General features: G+C 53.7%; 7 protein-coding genes across 7 annotated transcripts; 2 read left to right on the top strand and 5 right to left on the bottom strand.

The window, feature by feature from the left end:
* Window positions 1–14: 14 nt before the first annotated feature.
* BU25DRAFT_449282 (uncharacterized protein) lies at window positions 15–494 on the bottom strand (the record flags this gene model as incomplete). The annotated part of the gene is made up of 2 exons (XM_033709633.1): window positions 15–353; window positions 384–494. 2 exons carry the CDS (start codon window positions 492–494, stop codon window positions 102–104), a joined length of 363 nt encoding a protein of 120 aa, XP_033560476.1. The 3' UTR covers window positions 15–101.
* Window positions 495–983: 489 nt separating this feature from the next.
* Window positions 984–2,585, bottom strand: BU25DRAFT_459429 (S-adenosylmethionine decarboxylase; the record flags this gene model as incomplete). The annotated part of the gene is made up of 1 exon (XM_033710278.1): window positions 984–2,585. The coding sequence occupies one exon, from the start codon at window positions 2,583–2,585 to the stop codon at window positions 984–986; it is 1,602 nt and encodes a 533-aa protein (XP_033560475.1).
* Window positions 2,586–3,776: 1,191 nt separating this feature from the next.
* On the bottom strand, window positions 3,777–5,352 carry BU25DRAFT_343694 (alpha/beta-hydrolase; the record flags this gene model as incomplete). Its single annotated transcript, XM_033702969.1, has 3 exons — window positions 3,777–4,133; window positions 4,255–5,110; window positions 5,162–5,352. The coding sequence occupies 3 exons, from the start codon at window positions 5,350–5,352 to the stop codon at window positions 3,777–3,779; spliced, it is 1,404 nt and encodes a 467-aa protein (XP_033560474.1).
* Window positions 5,353–5,966: 614 nt separating this feature from the next.
* Window positions 5,967–8,925, bottom strand: BU25DRAFT_459427 (uncharacterized protein; the record flags this gene model as incomplete). Its single annotated transcript, XM_033710277.1, has 7 exons — window positions 5,967–6,449; window positions 6,499–7,031; window positions 7,085–7,328; window positions 7,374–7,727; window positions 7,777–8,019; window positions 8,066–8,163; window positions 8,214–8,925. 7 exons carry the CDS (start codon window positions 8,923–8,925, stop codon window positions 5,967–5,969), a joined length of 2,667 nt encoding a protein of 888 aa, XP_033560473.1.
* A 183-nt stretch (window positions 8,926–9,108) lies between these two features.
* On the top strand, window positions 9,109–12,225 carry BU25DRAFT_492067 (DNA repair helicase rad25). Its single transcript, XM_033711613.1, has 2 exons — window positions 9,109–9,199; window positions 9,252–12,225. The coding sequence occupies exon 2, from the start codon at window positions 9,425–9,427 to the stop codon at window positions 11,822–11,824; it is 2,400 nt and encodes a 799-aa protein (XP_033560472.1). The 5' UTR covers window positions 9,109–9,199; window positions 9,252–9,424; the 3' UTR covers window positions 11,825–12,225.
* Window positions 12,226–15,425: 3,200 nt separating this feature from the next.
* BU25DRAFT_440684 (uncharacterized protein) lies at window positions 15,426–18,041 on the top strand (the record flags this gene model as incomplete). The annotated part of the gene is made up of 7 exons (XM_033709192.1): window positions 15,426–16,054; window positions 16,103–16,397; window positions 16,459–16,603; window positions 16,690–16,882; window positions 16,938–17,017; window positions 17,075–17,279; window positions 17,335–18,041. 7 exons carry the CDS (start codon window positions 15,426–15,428, stop codon window positions 17,948–17,950), a joined length of 2,163 nt encoding a protein of 720 aa, XP_033560471.1. The 3' UTR covers window positions 17,951–18,041.
* A 1,935-nt stretch (window positions 18,042–19,976) lies between these two features.
* On the bottom strand, window positions 19,977–21,270 carry BU25DRAFT_471761 (uncharacterized protein; the record flags this gene model as incomplete). Its single annotated transcript, XM_033710829.1, has 5 exons — window positions 19,977–20,518; window positions 20,579–20,624; window positions 20,682–20,900; window positions 20,953–21,118; window positions 21,181–21,270. 5 exons carry the CDS (start codon window positions 21,268–21,270, stop codon window positions 20,248–20,250), a joined length of 792 nt encoding a protein of 263 aa, XP_033560470.1. The 3' UTR covers window positions 19,977–20,247.
* Window positions 21,271–21,378: the final 108 nt, after the last annotated feature.

Raw genomic sequence — 21,378 nt, 5'->3', positions numbered from 1 at the left:
CCCCTGCCTCACATCTGCAGCAATGTAGGCCAGCAAACGCTTAAGGATTGGATGTCTGATATACTCTGACGCGATAGCTGCTCGAGGCCACGCTGTTTGTTTCAATTGTGCGAAGCGATGTCACTTGAGTCGAAGGAAGTGCGAAGAGCGGTGGCGAGTATCATGCTGAGATTGGTTGAGAAGATGTGGTTCGAATGCTGGTTCATGCAAGTGCGTTTGTCCTGGGTTTCGGCGGTGTTGATGCGGGATGTTGAAAGTGGCAGGCGTGGTGTGGTTGATGTCATCTGATGGGGAGTCAATGCTTCGATCGAATGAGCTGGTCGAGGACGCATGAGAGCCGTGTGTATCGACATCTGTACGAAGCGGTCAGACAAAGAACTTACATAGAGCATGCACACATACCGGTAGCAGTGGCGGGTCGCTCGAGTCCATGTGCACATAAGCAATGAAGCCAGCAGGAGCGATGGAGAACTGCCAGCGAAGCGTTCATTCATAATTCGAGCAATGTCGTCATGTCATGCTGGAAGGTTTCGATTCAAGACCGTTTAGGTGAATTATTGAAGACGTCTGCTTGTAGCAACTTTGCTGTGCATATATGCGGTTCTGGTCTGTCGTCGTGTGTTGCGCAGCTGCATCGGCTCTGGTTTAGACTGTAAGTGCGGAAGTACAGGGGTTGAGAGACAATTTGCGATGTGTGCTCGTAGAATGGTATCAGCTGCTAGTTTGTTGACTTTGTAATGCAAGGAATGACCTGAGTGTACTGATGAAGTATTGATTACTCCGAAAACTGATCGAGTAGAGACAGTCGCTACCAAAGCTATATGAACATCTTTTGAAGTAAAAACTTGCTCAAAGATGTACGAGATATACTAAGAATGATTACGCACGATAGAAACCAGATGTACTGAAAAGCTGTCAAACGAGTGTCCATGAGACGTCCACAAGAACACAGCCCCGTCCAAGGTACAGTTCATGCCAACACTCTAGCAGACCTCGCCCAACCTAGGCTTGCCGCCCTTCCAGTCGTCCCTCTCGTAGTACCTGAATACAAGATCGTAGCCCTCGAGATCGTGCACAATACGATCGACACGGCGGTAGCCGGGGATCGTCTCGACGCGCTTGCTCTTCCCGACGTTCTTTCCAGGCAGCTCGTCAGGAGAAGGCTTGGCCTCGAAGAGAGTGATGCTAAAGCGTCCGGGCTTGAAGATGCCGATGACATGCTCAATAACATCGGCCGTCTCACGACCGCTCTGACGAGCGGGGACGTTGGTCTCGAACGAGGCGTAGGAGCAGTGAGGCTCGGGAGTGACGTGGACGGTGAAGTAGTGGGTGGCATCGGAGCCCTTCTTTGATCCGTTGGGCGCGCCGCCTGGAGCAGGCACGACGCCGTTTGCAGAGAAGCCGCAGGGCGTGAACAGGTAGGCGTCGATGCGAGCGTCCGGGTACTTCGAGGTAGGGTAGACGTCAGCCAGACCACAGTGCTCAGAAACGACAGTGCCGAGCGTGTGGCCCTCGGTGGTCAACTCCTCCGGGAACGTAAGCTCCTCGTCCGAGTTGAAGCCAGAGTGGTCGGAGGAAGTCTGCTCGAAGACATCGAAACTCTCATCAGAGATGTGGGTAGTGGCGGTAGAGTTGAGAACCGTAGAGCCACCGAGGCTCTCGCACTCGCCCTCGGGGATGGAGCCAAGGGACTGGATGGCATTCTTGCGGGCCTCACGAGCCCTCTGGACATAGCGACCTTCCGCGACCGCACTCGCGTCCTCGAGATAGAACTGACGGGCGTTCTTCTCATCGAGGTCAGTCATGAGTATCTCCAGAGTCTCGTCCTCCTCTTCATCGGTGTTCATCTCGGGCAGCATGCGCTCAGGGAGCTTCACGAACTTGGTCTCGGTCTCGAGGCGCTCAATCTCCTTGGAGCCGGGGCTGGGAGGCGGTGTCAAAGTCGTGTCAGGACCGGTGATGTAAAGGTACCAGTGCTCTCCGTTCATCTTGCCGATCATGTAGGCACTGCCGCCCTCGAAACGCTGGTCCAGGAAGCGGACTTCGTCGCGCCAGCTACGGTGAGGTCCCTGCTGCGCCTCAGGGTGGAGGAAGTTCTTCCTGCTGTAGAAGACACGGTAGGGCGTCGCCGTAGCTGCGAACCCGGTACCAGGCTGAGGCTCGACGTAAGGGAAGCCTGCATTGACAGCAGCAATCTCCAAGAGACGAGTGAGACCCCAGAGGAGAGTGGTAGTACCGCAGGTCTTTAGCACAACCTTGTGTGGGAAGACGAACATGCTCGACTCGGAGAGCAGGTAGGCATCGACATGCTCAGACTCGATGACGGACAGAACCTTGCAGTTGACGAGGTCGAGCATCTCCTTCCAAACCTCAGCGGACACCTTCTTGAGGCCAAGCGGGCCGGCCTGACCAGGCAGGTCGGTGGCAGAAGAGCTGAACCATACTTCCAGGAGCTTCTCAGGACCCTCGAAGGAGTTGGTGGAGTCGAGGTCGACGGTGGCCTCCTTGTTGATGGTCAAGTGTGGCGTGCCGAAGTGCGAGGACGGCGACGCAGTGTAGTGCTTGGGGATTTCAGTAGCGACCATCTCTTGGCTACGAGGCGTCGGTGCGCACGGGGTCCGAGTTGTCTGAGCGTTTGCGTGGAGCGTGTACGTCGAGGCTCGTGTAGAGGTTGGCTGACTGACGAGCAGTGAAGCACAGTCTGCTACTCAGACAAGCAATGCGGTGCTTGGCTGAGGAGAGAAGGCCCACGAGGGACTGGGATCGAAGAGGCTGGCTGGTGCCAGCAGCAGGTGAGTGCTATGCGAAACGACCGTAGAGGACGTTAGGGAGGTCGGGAATTGGGGGGGAGATACGAGGCTTTGCGCCGCGGAATGGTGTCAGTCGTTGAGCCTCGACCAACTAGATTCCGATACCCTGTGAAAGTATCGGGTCCAGCAGACGAGGGATCTGCTCAAGGGTGGGTAAAAGGGTGGGTAAAAGGTTGGTGGTGGGCGTGGGAGTAGCGGGCGTTATCTAGGCCTGTACTATGTCAGCAGGCTATTACAGTAGACGCTTCACTCAAAAGCTGGGGTTGGAATCGCGCAGTGGAGACTAGACTCACTTCGCAGGCTTGGATAGAAAGCGTACCAGATCCTCTTGACGCATGGAACAGCGGAGTGGGGCGGCGAAAGTGGTCTGCGGGCTGTCACAGCCTATGCAGTATCAGAAAGCGTGGAGAGCAGGTTCGCCAGCTTGACGGTCGAGCGCACTGGTGGCGTGGAGTCAAGAAGACGGTGCAATTTCTGTTGGGGCGCAAATGTGAGTCGGTGTGCGAATTTTCGTGAATTGCGGGCAGCCAAGAGGCAGTGGGCGGATACTGGACCTGGAGCTGGGAACGTACACTGAGCCGAGGGCTGGTATGAAGGGGGAGCAGGTCAAAGTAATCGCTGCTGTGGTGTTGTTGGAAAAGACAGCTGAGTCGCGTGGACATGGGCGAAAATTGCAGCAGATACCGGTGCTGGCCCAACGTCACCGCCCGCCGCTCTGTGGCTGGAGCTGGCAAGCACGTCCCAGACATCGACGATCCGGGCCGCTGTTCCCCCACCACGACACAAACGCTCGATTCGAGCGTTTGCGTTCTCGCGATTTGATCAAACATCTGAGAATTGCAATGCCACTAACTATCATTACCTCCGCAATGCCAGTAATCTGACTATGTCCGGGCTGCTTTCTTAGCCCCACTATTTCGCTGCGATGCTGAAGTCACAATCCTGTATGTAAACGACGTCTGGCCTTTAAACCATCATCTCGGAAGACTTAGTCTCCAATCGACCGTCCAGCAGTCGACCAAAGCACTCTCTTAGATCGTCTGTCAATTGCCTCGGTGCCTCCCAACCCGGCATCTCGGCAGTCTCTTGGTGCCTCCTGACCCATGCAACCGGCCACGATGCAGCACCCCACATCAGCGGTGTCGTGGTTGCGTGCGTTCGAAAGCTGCTGATACCTAGAGGTACAGAGCAGTAGTCGTCCCAGCTCGTCGCCAGAGCCTCGATATGGGCTCTGCGCAGCCAGCGAAGTCCAGCTTCGGCACCTGGAAGCCACATCCTGGAGGAAGTCAGCATACTAAGAAAGTATAGTATAGCAGCGTGCAACTTACATCATTGTCCAGTTGAGGATGTCCGTTGGACTCCACGACCGTTTGTCGGCGAGTGTAGTCTCGCCTGCGCCTGCACCACCATTCTGGGAGGCCTTTCCTGTATCGTCAGAGCGCACACGCTCGTGTCCAGCTGCCTCGTACTCGCGGTCCTGCATCTCCAGCTCACCAGGATCCAGGAACGGAGACCGTGGCCTTATACTTAATAACGGGCCCGGCCCTTGTGTTGCTACGAGATCCAACAGGACCGCCAGCAGTCCCACCGGCGAATCGCACAGCGAGAATGCCAGCGTCTGCGGACGCATGGAAAACAGCTGATGCATCACCGGTCCAAGCGGCCATCCCCCGACTGTCCCCCGACCCTGCACTGCAGGCAGATCCACTTCAGAGGGGACATACCCAAAACTCAAACTCGCCCATCTCGCCCCCGTCAACCGTGCCAAGTGCCACTTCACCCACTCCCACGGCTTTCCCCTAACCGTCGGCGCACAAAACACCGGATTCCACGTAAACACTCCCAACACCCTCTCGCTCTCCCTCACCGCCAACGCCCTCGCAACATCGAACCCCCATCCCCCTCCACACACGGCATACTTCTCGTACCCCAGCCGTCGCATGAGACCAGCAAATACTTCAGCCGCCCCGTGCACACCAAAGTCGGGGTCTTCGCTCGCATCGCTGAAGCCGAAGCCAGGGATGCTGGGGCATACGAGGTGGAATGTCAGCTCACCCTCTTCTTTCGGGTGTGTCAAGAGGTCGATGATGCGTTGAACTTCAATGAAGCTGCCTGGCCAGGAGTGGCAGTAGAGGAGGGGGATGGCGGTATGGTGTGGCGAGCGGGCGTGGACGAAGTGTGTGCGGATGGGCTTCTTGTCATTGCCGTCTCTACCGGGAGGCAAAGGTATGAGCGTACGGAATTGTGGGAGTGTGGTGTTGAAAGCGGATTCTGAGCCGCGCCAGTCGTATGTTTCTAGCCTGTTATCTCGCTGTTAGCTCTGGAACCGACGTCCCATCCCTTCAACTCACCAGTGGTCCAGCAGTGGCTCAAGCACACTCTTCGGAGCACCGAGCGTCCACTGCTCCTCTTGACTCAACGTCTCGATTTCCTTGGGTAGTCGGGTGAGTCCGAGTTTCTGCTTCGTCAAGTCGAGGTACCGCGAGGATACGTGCATGCTGTACGGTATGATAGCATCGATATCCTCTTGTATCGTCTGCATAATCCTGCTCATCTTGGATGGTTGTCATGTACGAGGGCGTCGACGAACAAAGGTCACATGGCGTTTGCGAATATCAGAGAACAAGCAACAGAAAACAAGCAACAGAAGAGCGCGAGCTAATGCATGTATATGCTGTCCACTCGGTACATACACCAACGTACTGTTCTCGACCCAGCAAAACACCAAAAGAAGCCAGGCATTACCTTTCACGGTAATGAACTCCTGGGATACGTCAGGCATGCATGAGGAACGCGTACGCAAATCCATCCGGTACCAGGTTTCAAACGATAAACATAAATCTAGAATATGTATTTTGATAATTTCTTACTTCTGGTTCGTCGTACCATTTCATGTTCATACGCTTGCTGCGTAGCTATCGCCACACTGTGGCTATGCGCCGCCACTCAGGGTCCAGTGATCGACATACAGACATCCGTATCGGGCGAGGGGAAGCGAAGGATGGCCAGGCACGCCAATCAGATGGCGTACCTGATTCGAGGCTGCAGATGTACCGAGTGACTTTTGTAGGCGAGGCCGAACCGTGTGTACCTCCACGCGTGCTCCAGCACCCAGCCGTCTGCCCGTGGAGATAGCATGCAGCAACCTTCCAGCGTCTACACGTCCCTAACACCCGTCTGCGCACCGCCACTTGCACCGCGCCCTGCCTGACCCTGCGCGGACGCTGCACCCGGCACCGCACCTCTCAAGTTGAGACTCCCGATCCTTTGCACCAAATTACTCCCCACTGCATCCACCGCCCCCCGTGGAGCCAACAAACTCGGCGTCTGACTCTCGCTCTGCTGCACCCTGAATAGCCTGATACTCGTGTTATTCCACACGCCCGCAGTGCCCTTGGCGACCACCATCTCGCTCGCGAAAACGAAGCCCCAGAGCAGGGACTCGTACCAGCCGAGCGAGAGGGTCGACCATTCGAAAAGATGCACCCGGATGGGCGACGGGTCGATACCGGCGACGCTGGTGGATTGGATGGTGGAAAGGGCGGTAGTGGTGTCGGTGCTGGATTCGAGGAGGGGGGAGAGGGTTTGGATTAGCATCAGGGTTGTGTGGAGGGGGAGCTCGGAGAGCCAGGACTCCAGCTGAGGCATGTTAGCATTGTAGATCTTAGCCGCTAGGGGAAGAACGTACCCATGTCACTGAGGGTGTGAAGAACTCGTTTGCGCCCAGGATTGGTGTTGCGTTGACGCTGGCGAGGCTTGTTACGCTGTTTTGGCGCGAGAAGGTGGATTGGCCGACGGGCATCTTGCCGCGTGCCTTTTCGGACATGCCTCGAAGCTGCAGAGGTACAGACTCATCGACTGACGATGCAATCGATGCGCTTCGTGATGCACCTCGCGAACCGCCTGATGGCGGTGCCTGCACTGGCGATCTTGGCTGCGGCGGTGGGCTTGTCTCCTCGGCATCAGAGTCGTCCTCCTCATCGCTCCCGATGGCGAAAGCGCTGTTCTCTTCTGGAACGTTATCCAATGATGGTGTGCGGGCGGCTGTAGGACTTCGCAGGCTGCCGATGGAAGTCTGCCTTGACAGCTCTGCTCCATTGCCTTCTTTGCGCAGCTGGTTCTGGCGTTCAATCTCTTCTTGCCCGCTCTCGAGTGTGAAGTCCCGTAGTGCTTGAAACTTCTTCTTCGACCGTATGATGGCGTACACCAAGTTTGGGTTGTCTGGCGCTTGTCAGTCATTGCACGTGGTCTCTCTTGAATGGGGATGTACTTACGCTGATACTGGTGCTCGACCATTGCGTTGATCGCTTCCAGCAACGAATGCAGGAGGGTGTGGTTGTTCTCGTTAGCCAGCAGGAAGCTAGGCGACGACATTGATGCGAAAAGCTGGAGTAACTTGGAGCTCGGTGCACGTCCAAGATTTTGCATATATGCCGCAACGTTGTTGAGGATGGCAAGCAAAGCCGGGTATATAGCGTCCAACTTGCCCTTGCCCGTTGTGAGCAGCGTGTAGATGGACTGTTACGGTCAGCTGAAGTTAGGATGTGGGTGTAGCAAACATACTGTGATGACATAGTCGGCGTAGGTGCCGTGGAAATTCGGTATCCGTATGCTTGGTGGTAGTGACTCTTGTCCTCCGAAGGTCTTGTTCAGGCTCTTGCCGAACTGGGGTTCCACGCTCAATGTCTGCAACACAAAGACGCACATGCGCACCAAACCTTGTTTGGAGGGGTCGTTGCGCTGGTCAATCGCATAGTACAGTACGAGTACCACGAAGTCATGGGCTCTGTCTGTATCGATGATGAAGGAGCGGAAACGCTTGTTGCACTGCAAAGCTTCCCAGAACAGCATGATCATCTCCGGCGCCCATGTCAGCGACTTGTGGCTGCCGGGCAGGTATGATGAGTTCGCCTGCAGCTGGCGATTGTTAGCTTCGAGCAGCAGTATGGTTAAGAGTGCGACGAACAGGCTGATTCAAGATTCTTGTCATGCCATCGACAAGGAACTGGAAGTCCTGTGGGCGGTGTAGACGACCAAGGAAATGTCTGAAAAAGTTCTTCGGCGCAGGCCCATTGCCAGCCTCGGGTATGGGGTACAGTATCAGCACCAGAAGCAGTTGTAAGCAATACGTAACCAGTATTTGCCTCTGGTCCTTGAACACTACATGGTCGTACGGTACGCGCCATGTCGCAGGGTTGTACTTAAGGGTCTGAAAGCATCAGTATAAGCACTGCGATACACCGCACGAGACCTACTGTGTTCAGCATCGAGCAGAGTACTGACAAGACAACTTGCTTCTCTGGGCATGTAGCCATGTATGTAATGGCCTTGACGCCCTTTACTGGTAATATAGCTGCTCTGTGTCAGCATTGCCAGGTGCCATATGTTACTTCCTTTGCCTACCAGCTGACATGTACATGGACTTGCTTGCGAATGTAAGCAATAGTCGCAGTATCTCTGTTCTGTTGCTTTCAAACTCTTTTGTCGAGGCCACCGGTGTGTTGCAGCCAACGCCGCTCTGCCATATCGCATACGAGACCTTGCTCTTGCCGCCCTGAACTTTAGGCAATGTGAACTCAGAGAAGAAGAGTAGATCCATCAAGGTGTCAATAATCTCTTCGGCCAGAGGCTTGGCTTTTGTGAACTCTGGCTCGGCCTCGGTTGGTGTTGGGTCTTGGTCAGACTCGTCGAATATGACCTCGCTATTGAGCAACTGACCCCGCCGACTGCGCTTTCTCCGCTCAGCCCAGAAGAACGTGTCCTCCCATGACTCCAGGTGGTCTGCCTCATACACGAAAGGCAGCAGCCTCGTGAGCACTCGTATGCAGTTGAGCGCATCCCGCTCTGGCGCAAGCTCGGGGTCGGGGAAGGAGGGGTGGTTGCGCAGGACGACGAGGCGTGACGTGACGGCGAGTATGAGCGTTTCGAGGTTGGCTAGGTTGTTGTCGCGGGTGCGCCGTATGTCAGCAGGCGAGAAGAGCGAGAAGACGTCCTCGGTGCTCTCTGGCAGCTCCCAAAAGCCGGTCCAGTATTCATCGTCGGCGGGTATCTGCTTGGGCTCCGACAGGCGGAAGATGCCCTGCTTGAAGGTGAGTTTGGAGTCGGACGCGCCCATTGGAATGCATGTCACGACTTCATGTGCGCATTGTATGTGGCATGTGTCGTATTGGTGCTATTAGGGATGCACCGCGGACCGTTGACGTCGGCGGTGCAAACAAGGCAAACGCCGTCTCACCAACCCAAGCTCTCACATGTTTGCGCGATAAGGCGTGTCATCATCAACGAGGAGCCCAAATCAGATGCACATTTGAGGCACCTCGATACGGCCTCATGTTTGCATCATTCACCTATAATAGTAGACTGAAGCTTAGATCAATGTGCCACGTGGTGTAGGGAGCTTCCTTGCTGACGTAACGATTAGTGTTATTGATAGATTCCCAGGCACCTCCGCCACCGCTACACTTCACCTTCCATCCTCATCTCTCGCCCACTGCACCTTCATCAACCAGATCCCGCCTGCGTAAACATTCATCGTCGCCCGTACTCGTAAACACCGTCGTCTATAGCATATACACCAAGTCCAAGCGCACTGTAGCGCGCCGCGGTCCTCCAGCATGCCGCCTAAACGCAAGCTGCAGACAGCGGCGGAGGCCGAGGCTGAGGACGCGTATGGGGACGATGATATTGGTCCTATGAGTGACCAGGAGACATTCGATACCCTCAAGGATCAGTTCGATGTCAGAGCCATGACCAAACGGGCGCGCGCAGCGCAACCAAAGGATGCCGCTGCTCATCTGTTCAGGAAGTCTGATCAGTCGCATGCACCTCTGAAGCCAGATCAGCAAAAGCGCCCACTCTGGGTCAACGATGCGGGTGGTATCATTATTGAGTCCTTCCACGCCCTCTTCGACGAGGCACAGGACTTTTTGATCAACATTGCTGAACCACAATCGCGGGTATCGAAAATGCACGAGTATCAGCTTACCACACACAGCCTGTTCGCCGCCGTCAGTGTTGGTCACTCAAGTCAGGAAATCATCGACAAGCTTGATAAGTACTCGAAGACGGCTTTGTCCGACTCCCTTATCCAGTTCATCGAGAAGTCCACCTCAGCTTTCGGCAAGGCAAAGATCGTATTGAAGAAGACGCTATCGTTCATCGAAAGTGAGGACCCTACCATTCTGAACAAGCTTCTGCGTGATCCTATTGTTGCCGAATGCAGAGCAGATCAAACTGAGGGCCTGATCAAAGAGGCTGCTCCGAAGATCGGTCAGATGGCCATTCCAGGTACCAAGCTGGCTGCCGGAGCAAACCAAATCGCACAAGCGTCCGGTGCAGAACCAGCACCTGCCGACATGATTGCAACATTACGAGAAGACGATGACGATGACGAGGTGGCCCAGGTTCATTCATTCCAGATCAAGAGTGATGAAAGAGAACGAGTCGTCAAGCGCTGTCGAGCCATAGGTCTCCCCCTCACAGAAGAGTACGACTTCAACAATGACATGAAGAACCCCAACCTCGAGATCGACCTAAAGCCGCACGCTCAGATCCGTTACTACCAGGAGAAGGCTTTGAGTAAGATGTTTTCAAACTCTCGAGCACGGTCAGGCATCATCGTTCTGCCTTGCGGTGCAGGTAAGACGCTTGTCGGCATTACAGCAGCGTGCGGTGTCAAGAAGTCGGTCATCGTTCTTTGTACGAGCGCCATGAGTGTTGTGCAGTGGAGAGCCGAGTTCATCAAATGGTCGAACATTAACCCAGAAGACATCGCAGTCTTTACGGCAGACAACAAGAATGTCTTCCCTCGCAATGCTGGTATCATCATCAGTACATACTCCATGATCAGTACCGTTCAGAAACGATCACACGACGCCGAGAAAGTCATGACCTTTATCAAGGAGCGAGAATGGGGGTTGCTGATTGCTGATGAGGTGCACGTTGTGCCCGCCAATATCTTCAAGAAGGTCACCTATCAGATCGCGTCACACGCAAAGCTTGGACTCACCGCTACACTACTGCGTGAAGACGACAAGATCGATGATCTCAACTTCTTGGTGGGACCAAAGCTGTACGAGGCCAATTGGCAGGAGCTGTCAGAACAAGGCCATATTGCGCGGGTGCAGTGCGCGGAAGTATGGTGTCAGATGACGCCAGAGTTCTATCAAGAATGGCTCAAACCGGCATCACTACAGAAGCGAGCGCTGCTATCTATCATGAACCCACGAAAATTCCAAGCGTGCCAGTTCCTCATCGACTACCACGAGTCGCGAGGAGACAAAATTATTGTATTCTCCGACAACGTATACGCTCTGGAGAAGTACTCTCGAAAGTTGGGCAAGGCGTACATCTATGGTGCTACACCACAGAACGAGCGCCTCCGTATTCTCGAAAACTTCCAGCACAACCCACTGGTCAACACTATTTTCCTTTCGAAGATCGGAGACACCAGTCTGGACTTGCCTGAAGCCACATGTCTCATCCAGATTTCATCACATTACGGATCACGTAGGCAGGAAGCTCAGCGATTGGGTCGCATCCTTCGAGCGAAGAGGAGGAACGACGAAGGATTCAACGCTTTCTTCTACTCGCTTGTCTCCAAAGACACGGACGAGATGTTCTACTCTTCCAAGCGCCAGGCTTTCCTAGTCGACCAAGGCTACGCCTTCAAAGTCATCACGCGCCTCGAAGGCCTAGAGTCCCATCCCAGTCTCGCCTTCAACACACCGCAAGACCGCCGCGAGCTGCTTATGGACGTTCTATTAGCGAAGGACGAGGATGCCAAAACAGAGAACATCCAAGGCGATTCTTTTGGTTCGAGTTACGCTTCTGGTCTGGGCAAGAAGAAGAAGGGTACGGTGAGAAGGACTGCAGGCGCACTCAGCGAATACTCGGGTGGTCAGGATATGGCGTATCTCGAGACAAATAAGAGTAGGAATAAAGAGCTTAAGGGTGTGAAGGGGGTCAAGAATTCGTTTCTCAAGGGTTTGGCTAGGTCGAGTGGGAAGAAGTAGGGCGCTTCTCAGATCAGGGACTGAGGTATCAGCACTACCACATAATCTCAATGACTTCTTTCCGATTCGCAACGCGCACCCCCAGGTCCTCGACAGAGGCTGAACATGTTGGCAAACACTTATACCTTGCTGAGGGTTTATGAAGGCTTGATAGGGACTTGCTGCAACATCTTGTGCAATAGTCTGCTCGTCCTTGTTGGTGTTTCGTGAGGTGGTAGATGTCAACAGCGATACTTGGTCTAGGCTCTGTCAGAGTTGAACACTGCTAGAGAAATCGGAGCTATGGTGTTGCTAATTCTTGGGACCCTTCAGTAACGCCTTCCTAATATGAAAGTCCCATCTCGTCTCCTGCAATCCACACAGGGAGGTGCAGTATGCTTGATTTCCTGTATGAGAATCCTGCTACCTTGTCAAGATGTCGTCTCAGGTCCATCTAGATCCAGGGTCGCGCGGTAGGGATGTTTGGAGGCCCACGAGAGGTTCTGTCTCGAGCACCTCGGTGTTCTCGATATGGCGATGTGCAATCTGACTATCTTCCTCGTGTATGCCGAATCTATGGTAGATCTTGGTGCAGATTGGGTTCTCTTGGACACATGGTTGGCCGGAAGTGGCTCCGCGGATCGGAAGTCGATCCACAAATTAAGAGCTGGACAGCTCGTAATCGGGTTCGGACGTGCCCTCAGTGCCGTCGTCCGCTGCTGATCGGAGTTGGGCGACACGGTCATGATAGTTTGCGATACGTGGTGATATCTCGGATCTCTGGCGATATTTCGATCGTACATTGACCCTGCTTGGGCAGTTCAGACGAAAACAAGAACAGAAGCAGATTACAGCTTTTTTTGTGGCCCTGCATGAGCAAAGACCCTAGATGCCGTTCGACGTGCACTACTGCGACGGCTTTGTACATGCAGAATTACTGCAGTACTTACCACCGTAGCCAAACCTCACTCTAACAATGCTCCCGAACATTTTCCTACTGCGATATTGTACTTGCATGTCACTGCTACGGGCAAGTTGACCGTGACAGTCATGTCGCAAACGCTGCTCAATGTCCAAGTAACTTCTGGTCAACCGGTCAGTACTCCGTTTGCTGCGCCTCACTCTACTTCGCTCATGATGCTCGTGTGCAGACCTGACGCAATCTTGATACGCACAGCGGGAGTGCTGATCCTCGCTAAGTGTACAGCCATCCAGGTCGTTGCGGAGGCAGGTGCGTCCCCCGGCAAGAGGTCCCCGCAACTTAAGGAACATGCTTTCCCCGCTTCATCCTACGCGCTAGCGTAACATCTAAAGTCACCAACATTCTCTCATTGGGTCAACACAATGGATCAAGTATCTCTCGGACTGGGCCTGGAAGGCTTTCATGTTCTCATCACAAGCGGAGCTGGCCTCATCGGCAGAGCTGTCAACAATCAAGCGATAGGCAGATTGATTATTGGATCAGGCCTGACACGGGCCTCTCTATCGTCTTTTGACGCTTAGGTGGGCAATCAATCTGGAGACCGCTTGATTGTTGACAACTCTGCTCATCGGGCGTGTTGTTGTTGACCACTTTATCGCAGCAGGCGCAAAAGTCTCCTCGCTGGATACCGTATACCCTTCGATATCTCAAGAAGGCAGTGCTCCATTAAACACGGCTCACCCGGCACTCGTACCGTCCAATGCGATGTATCCAACGAAACCGAAGTGCAACACGCCTTTGCGACAGCAGTCGCTGCTCACGGTCCGGTCGATATCGCCATAGCGCTGGCTTCCCTCGGCCTCTCGGTCCTGGACCCTTCGCCGTTTGCTGATGCATCGTTCGGTCAGCTGCGAAAAGTGCTTCACATCAACGTCGCTGGCACATGGTTGACTGCACGCGAGTGGCTGCGCGGCTTGCGACAAACAAGGCACAGCAACACACCAATGAAGCATCCTAACCTGGGCATTATAGGCAGTGAGAGCGGCCTCTTTGGAGAGCGACAAAACGCTGAATATAGCCTTGGCAAAAGTGCTGTACAAGGCGGACTACTCAACTCGCTTCCGAGTAGACGTCCTAAGGGGGTGGCCCGGTGCTCGTGTCAATGCAATCGCTCCAGGACCGGTTCTAACGGAGCGATGGGAACAAGAATGCAAGCAGAATCCAGACCAGCACTATCTTGAAGCCCAGGCAACGTTAAGACACTTACCCTCGTTCACACCATCATCCATTATATCTTCATTACCCGCCCATCAAGATCGTCAGCGACACGCACCACATCAATATTTGTACATCGTAGCTGAACCGTGTAGACTGCACTAGGCGAGCCAATTCCCATCAAAGTTGTCGCCATGACCATCTTGTCCATCGCCAGCCACAATTTCAGCAGTCATGTTCATGGTCAAATCATCGCCGTTGATGATGGCAAGCAAGGCAAGGTAGTGTGGACACGAGACGAGGCGTCCCAGCCCTATGGGTAGATCCACTTGAGCTTGTCCGCTTTCTGCACATCAGTTCGCAACCACAAACCGCTCAGCTCTACTATCAACGACACGAATGTCTCACTCTCCTAAGAAGTGTAACCTACTACAGGTCTCAAAAGTTATGTTTTCACAAGCCGGTTTCGATCAGGTCCGTCAGCTTTGCGCCGATTCTCCTTCCCAGCATCCCGGATCCTTAGACACAAAGCGTCTTGACATGACGGGTACGACCCCCCAATGTTGTTGGCCCTAAACCATGTTCGCTGCCACCTTCTCTCAGAACAGCGATAGTCTTCACGCGGACGAGCAATCAATTTTTGTTCGCCTTTTAGGGGTGTTTGCGCAGGGACATGACTTGCTCGGAGTATTGCTCCGATAGCAAATGACGCTCTGATTCGCTAGAGTCAGTGCTTTCTTCTGCTTTCAACTTGCAGCATCAGTCAGCGGCATGTTCCGAGCCCACTCGTCTTATTGATGACAGGAGATCGTGACCCACTACGGATTGACCGAACCCAAGGTTGGATGCAGTTCGCGGCGAAGATGTGCCAGATCCGACCTCACCAATGCGATCTAGCCACAACGTTTCTCGAATCAAGACAACTTGACCAAGTTGGCAGCGGAAGCATACATGCGCAGGTTACCTGTTAGATCGGAAAGCTAACGGGCGGCGCCTGTCGGGCGACCTGACCTCCCAGTCTGTGCGAACGGACCCAGCCCCGCAGCGAATAGCTTGCCGAAGTTTACCAAAATCCTAGAGGTCCTGGCATGCAGATCCGCGAAGCGCTGGTCCTGTGAATGTCAGACACCGAGAAAGGCCCCTCGAACTGCATAAGATCTCGCCGCTGCAATGTCGTTAGTCCAGAAGTTTGATAGGCTTCGGCATTTTGTGCCTGCCCAGGCCAGACGTTGTTCGTCAACAACCTTGCTGCGGTGGCTGTGGAGCTCGTCCCTCCATCCCGCCAGCATGCCTTCCCCACAGAAAATCCTGCCTCTAATATCGCGAGCGCATTTCCTCATGCGGTGTCATCAATCTCTCTTTCTCCAAATCGATTCCAATCACTGACTCGCGAATCCTAGGGCTGGTGCCCACTTACTATGAACGTCTTCTCTCTAGAATGGTTCATCTCCTTCAATACACCATCTATTGACGAGTATCGCCGTTATGTCTAATTTCCGAGCTCTTCAACCAGCACCAATGGACCAAGAGCCGACACCACAACCGCAATCTCGACCGATCTTGACATCAAAACCCAAGCGTACCGTGACGCTCGGTGCTTGTGTTGCATGCAGGAAACGAAAGTCAAAATGTGATGGCAATCGTCCAGTGTGCACTTGCTGTGCCCAAAAGGACACGCAATGCGTCTACGAGCTTGGTCCTAATGAAAAGCCATCACAAGCGATGAAGCGGAAGAACGAGGAGATGCAGGGCGAACTCTCGAATCTGCGCCAGCTGTATGACTTCCTTCGATTGCGGCCTGCGCATGAAGCCATGGAGATCCTCAAGCGCATCCGGGCGAACTCACCAGACGTGCCTCCATCCCAACACATCCAGGAGTTGGCAGACTTTGTCCGCCAAGGAGATTTACTTATCCAGCAGCCGTTGCACACACCACCGTTAAGTAACCCTGATCGCGATCCTACACACCCTGTGACACTCCCTTCACTTCGTCAGGCTTTAGATTCCCCTGGCGCACTGGAACCTTGCAACCTACTCTACCCTAGCATGTACCCCATGGGTTTGGATGGCCCGGCCACCCAACGACGAAGACACACTCATGGTCTTTCAGCTCGGTGAGTGATGTGCGCGCCGCACACGGGAGCGATTTTGACCAACTCCAGCACAGATAGCCAAAGCTCTCTGCCTCGACCCACTTCCATTGAGGCCATCCTACAAACTCCTTCAACTGCAGCTGCGGATGACCTGGCTGCAGATCCACGACTGGGTTTCGTGAGCAATTGGACACGGGTCACGGACGATACTGGCTTCTTGGCTCACCTCTTCACCATCTGGACTGAGAGGGAATACGTCTACTACCACTTTCTGGACAGGGAGGCTTTCCTTGCGGATCTGTCGTGCGGCCGTAGCGACTTCTGTTCAGAGCTCCTTGTTAATATTGTGCTTGCATCTGCTTGTGTAAGTGTTAAGCCCTTAAGTATGCTGTACTTATGCCAGATCTATCCTGACACTACGACAGTTTCACTCGTCTGCAGTCAAAGACCGCAACAAGCCATTTTCAGAGAATTCGATCCAAACTTCTTTCTACTACGAGGCGAGGCGGTTGTGGGATCTTGAGGAGGGCAGAGACTGCTTGACAAAAGTACAAGCTGGCATGATCCTGTGTAAGTACACAAACTTCGATCTCGATGCCCAATCGAATATTCGTGAATCAAGGCTCTGTAACACTTGCTGACGGCGCCCTTTCCAGATCTTGTACTTGCAAAATATGGTCGAGACAGAGATGGGCAAAAGTTCCTCCTGGAAGCGTGCATAACTGCGCAAAACCTTGGCCTATTCGATCACGAGTCGCCACACCACAGTACAACACCTTCGCACATCTCGGTCGACAGATGGAGGAGAGCTCGAGCGGTGACTGCATGGGCAGTGCACAACTTCCAGCTGTATGTCAAATCTAGATCTCTGGCAATGCCATCCGCGAGACTAACAGACATCAAGCTCAATGTCGATCACGTACTCGTTCCCTGTTGTTATCAAGAATCTTCCAGCGGTGCCGATTCCATACCACGATGTCGAACGTGAGTCAGGCGTTCCCAACAAGATCCGCGAAGATCCGCGAAGCTGACTCTTGGCAGCTCTCTTCCGCTCTGAATGTGCGTTGCACATCATTCTACTCGACTGCGTCAGCATCATACAAGACAATGAATACACCAACCCACGCGATACACGAAGTGCTGACCGCATTGAAGCCTGCTACTCCCGGCTGAGGTCTTGGTGGTACTCGCGGCCTACTAGCCTGGATGCCGACAAATATCCATCGCAAGTCCACTTGCTTTGCGCGTAAGTCGATCGAAGATCTCTTTGTTTGGCAATCAACTTGCTGACGGATACACAGCATGCAGTACAATGTCAATGTCGTCAAACTCTTCCGACCAGTCCTGGACCGCGAAGCATATTCTGAGCAGGCTGCGCCGTACATTGATCGTGCTAGGACCGCCATCTCAGCCTCGCTGAGAGAAATACGGCGCCTTGTATCTCTACACGACACGCATCATGGCTGGTCAAACGCTATCACATTCGTCATCCACGGCATCACGGTTGCAAGTTTCGGTACCCTCGATGAGATGTCGCACAACAACCCCATCCTACCACAACCCGAAAACGACGAACGATACCAAGGCCTTTTCACTTGTCTCCGCGCCCTCACGGTTCTACTCAGCTACAGCTATTACGCACAACCAATCTTCCGACTCTTAACGCAGAAGTGCGCCGCGCTGGGTGTGCGATTACCCGCGGAGGTACAAGGGGCGCTGGACTACTGTACGAGCGAGGGGTGGACGAAGAAGGCTGCTGAGTTGGTCAGCAGCCAGTACATTGCGGACACACGGTCGGTCGCGAAAGACACAGAAAGTGCGAGGATGGACGCTGTCATTTCCAGATGGGAAAGCCTCAGTCTCGAGGACAAGAAGGCGTGGGCAGCACGCAAAGGGAAGGACCGAGCAGGGGTATGATGCTTTTTCTTGCTTCTTCTCTCCTTGGTCGTACGCGAGAGCTTACTCGCACACAAACGATACCCCATGTTTTGATGTTCGTAGATGTATCTATAGCTTTGAAAAGTTTGCATCTCTATCTTTCCTCGAGCTCTCCATCCGACGACCACCAGCACACAATATCGCGACTTTTCGCCGAATTCATGTCCCTTCCACAACGTCCTGCTCTAAAATGACATATCGACCCACTCAACATACAACTGCCTCGCATCGAGTATCCTTTTACGAACTCTTTACAAACCCTACCAACAATTCCTCAATCGGCCCTGTCACCCTTGGCATATCGGCCCTTTCGCATATCGACCCTCACACTTGCACCGTCTGTCAGCCTTCGCAACAGGTCTCCGCCGGCACAGCTCCACCACAAGATGCAGGACCAAATGCATAGTAATACGGCCGTACCTCTTCTTCCGGCGTCCAATTAACACACCCAGCGATTCACTGGCGCTCGGAAGTCTTTCCTCAGGCCTCTTCAGTCGATCGTGCGCGCTGCTAACGTGCGTGCTGCGGAATGCATGTCCCAATAATCCTCGCTCATTCCACTTCGCCGATCAATAAACCGGCCGCCCCCCCCCCTTGTCCGCCTGGCGCCTGCGAAGGGATGCAAGACCCCTTGCCGCGGACCATGGTTATCGCGAAACTTAGCGTCGGAACTTAGCGGATCAAATCCGCCGTGCGCGAGAAACTGGCGTTCTCTATCCACTTCTGCACTACTGTTGCCCGGAAGCGGTTAGATTGTAACGCCCGAGTCGCCAAAACGTCCGACGCAGGAGTGGAAGGGAGGAAGCGCGAGTCAAAGCGAGATGGTGCAGAGGCCGCCGGATCGAACCTCACGGTGCAGGGAAGAATGCTCCGCGGCCCTCGCCTCAAGCTTTTGTCTATCGGCAGGGAAGAAGTTTGCGGCTCCGTGCGGAGCTTTTGATGCTTTCTAACGCTTTGCAAGCTTCGCGTTTGGGTATTGTTGCTGGTGTTCAGAGTGCAAATGTTGAACGGTAAGGGTCATGTAGGGGAGAGGATCGAGCCATCGACTCAACGGTTCCACGTGCGGTGGATGGTGGTTGGTCGGGCGCGGTGTCCGGAGTGGTGTCACTGGGGGTTGGGAAGTTCGTACATCAGGCGTACGATTTGGACAACAATACACTGACCATCTAGAAAGATGGCGGACATCATCAGATCAACGAAGTCGAGGATCTCACTGAGTTTGAGGAGGCCGCAAAGGTAAGTTGCGTTTCTTGGAAGTCGGTTTCGTTTTCTGACTTCAGAGGGCCTCAGATCACATCCTGATATTGAACTCATTTGGCCTGCTTTGAACAGTCGAATATACGCTTCCATGTTCACCCTTGCCAGGACTAATACGTTTTGCCGTCTACAATGTAGGTTTGGTCTGACACATGGATGGGTTTGCCCTCCTTGTCCTTTGCCTCATTGTCGAAGTGTTCAAAGTAGAAGCACTCATTGGGCCCTCCTTCATACCTGTCCCGGGGATCAGTGTTGAGAGCAGCCATCTCCGTGCTTAGGGATAACTCGACCCGACAGAACGGATCTGCAGCCCATGTAGGCATCTTCTTGTAGTCCCGACGTGCAAGCTCTCCCTCGAGCGTGCCATCCCATCGGCTGTCGAGGGGCTTTGCGAACTGAACAGCTTTGTCCTCGTTGAAGATAGACACTTGCCATAGCTTTTGGCTGCGGCATACGTACTTTCGCCAGGGATTTTCATTGGGTGTGGGTAGCAGGGTTGGATCGTCTTCTGCTGCTAGCACTGAAGACGGTTCGATTTTGGTCAACGGGCTGTCGATGTTATCGAGAAGTGTAGTGACATGGGCAACGGCGTAGAGACGCGGTAGGAGAGGAACGATCCTGCAAGCCACGAGTAAAAGTAGCAGCTCAGAGGTAGACGTGCAAGCCTCATGTTGGAAAGTTGAGCCCGGAGGCAGTCGATGCTATTTTACCTGGCGGGTTATTGTGCGGGCGCTAAGATTGGCGGAGCGAAGTTGAAGTGAAAGTGAGCGGCTCTCAAGTGTCGCACCTGGTTAGCACTAGCTTGAGTAGTCATGCGGAGAAAGGTATGGGGGAAATGACTATACGCAAAGCGCAAACGACGGTCTCACGGGTCAAGCCCCTGGTCTGCATTGGCTGGGAACCATTTCATACTATGACATTCGCCGAAGGCATGTAGAGCACGAATGAAGGCAGAGCCTATTTTCGGGGATCAGAGTTCGTTTCTCAGCCTCTTCCAAATCCCATCAGTGATTCATGCTTTAAAACTTAGCAATGACAACATGCTCCCGAATCACGTTCTTGCCATCCTTGTTCTTATGCACAACACCGGCCTCCACCGTCTCGTTCAGATCCCGTTTGCGGCGTTGTGAGATATGCAGGCTTTTCAGCTGCTCATCCAGGCGATGCTGTTGTTCCGGTCCTTCGAAGGCGCGATTGGAGACGTAGAAGAGGATGTTCGGATTCGCCCACACGCCATTACCAGCCATCCATATCTTCACTTTCCAGATGTATTTCCAGCCCAGTTGTCGCCTATTGCAAAGAAGGAATTAGATCAGTTGTTGAATGTTAAGTGTGTGACTTTCGACTTACCTGTGTTGAATGATGAAGTAACCTGCACCGAGACCATTGGAAGAGCCTGCAACGCTATGTCAGTCACATAAGTAGAGCGATATTTATAAATGCAGTGACGTACCTAGAAGCGCGAGGGCGGCCTCCATCTCCAGCAGGTCTGACTCCTTGGGCTTAGCGTTCTTGATAACGAACTCAAAGTCTTTGCCTGGCCATGCTGGTACTTCGTCGATGTTGTACTGCTGGAGAGCGCATTTCATGATGTACTGCGTTTCCGGATTGATAACTGACACAGCCATGAAGTAGTTCAGCTTCTGCGAGCCAGACGCAACTCGATTCCACACTGCAATCGTTAAAGTCCATCCGGCACTTTCGTAGGATATCGGAATACTCACTTCCCCAGGCAATGTCTGAACTAGATCTCAACGCTGGTAGCTCCTCGTGTGTTGGCTTGCCGCGTCTCCAATGTTCTCCAGCGGCATCCTCGGGGCTTTGGCGGTGAATGAAATAGACGAGACCATCAGTTGGGTTGATTCCAACCTTGGCGTAGGCCTGAGTAACCTAACCACGATATGTTACATTGAACAAACACCTACACACCAGCGGGGAGGATACCAACGTACCTGAAAGTTCTTGCCATCGGCGTTGTAGTGCTGGTCTTCCGGAAAGGGCAGCTCACCATCCTCATCACGAATGATAGTAGGTCCATTCATGTGCTCGACATAGAAGCCGTGTTCATCTCCTGAGGGTAAGACTCCACCCTGGACTAGCGTTACCCCTCAGCCCTCGCGTCGCGCGCTTAGCCCCAGCTAGCGCGTAAC

This window comes from Macroventuria anomochaeta, assembly GCF_010093625.1.
Source record: "Macroventuria anomochaeta strain CBS 525.71 unplaced genomic scaffold BU25scaffold_21, whole genome shotgun sequence".
Classification (NCBI taxonomy): Eukaryota; Fungi; Ascomycota; class Dothideomycetes; order Pleosporales; family Didymellaceae; genus Macroventuria; species Macroventuria anomochaeta.
Note: the sequence above shows the minus strand (reverse complement) of the source record. Positions and strands in the feature narration are given on the sequence as shown.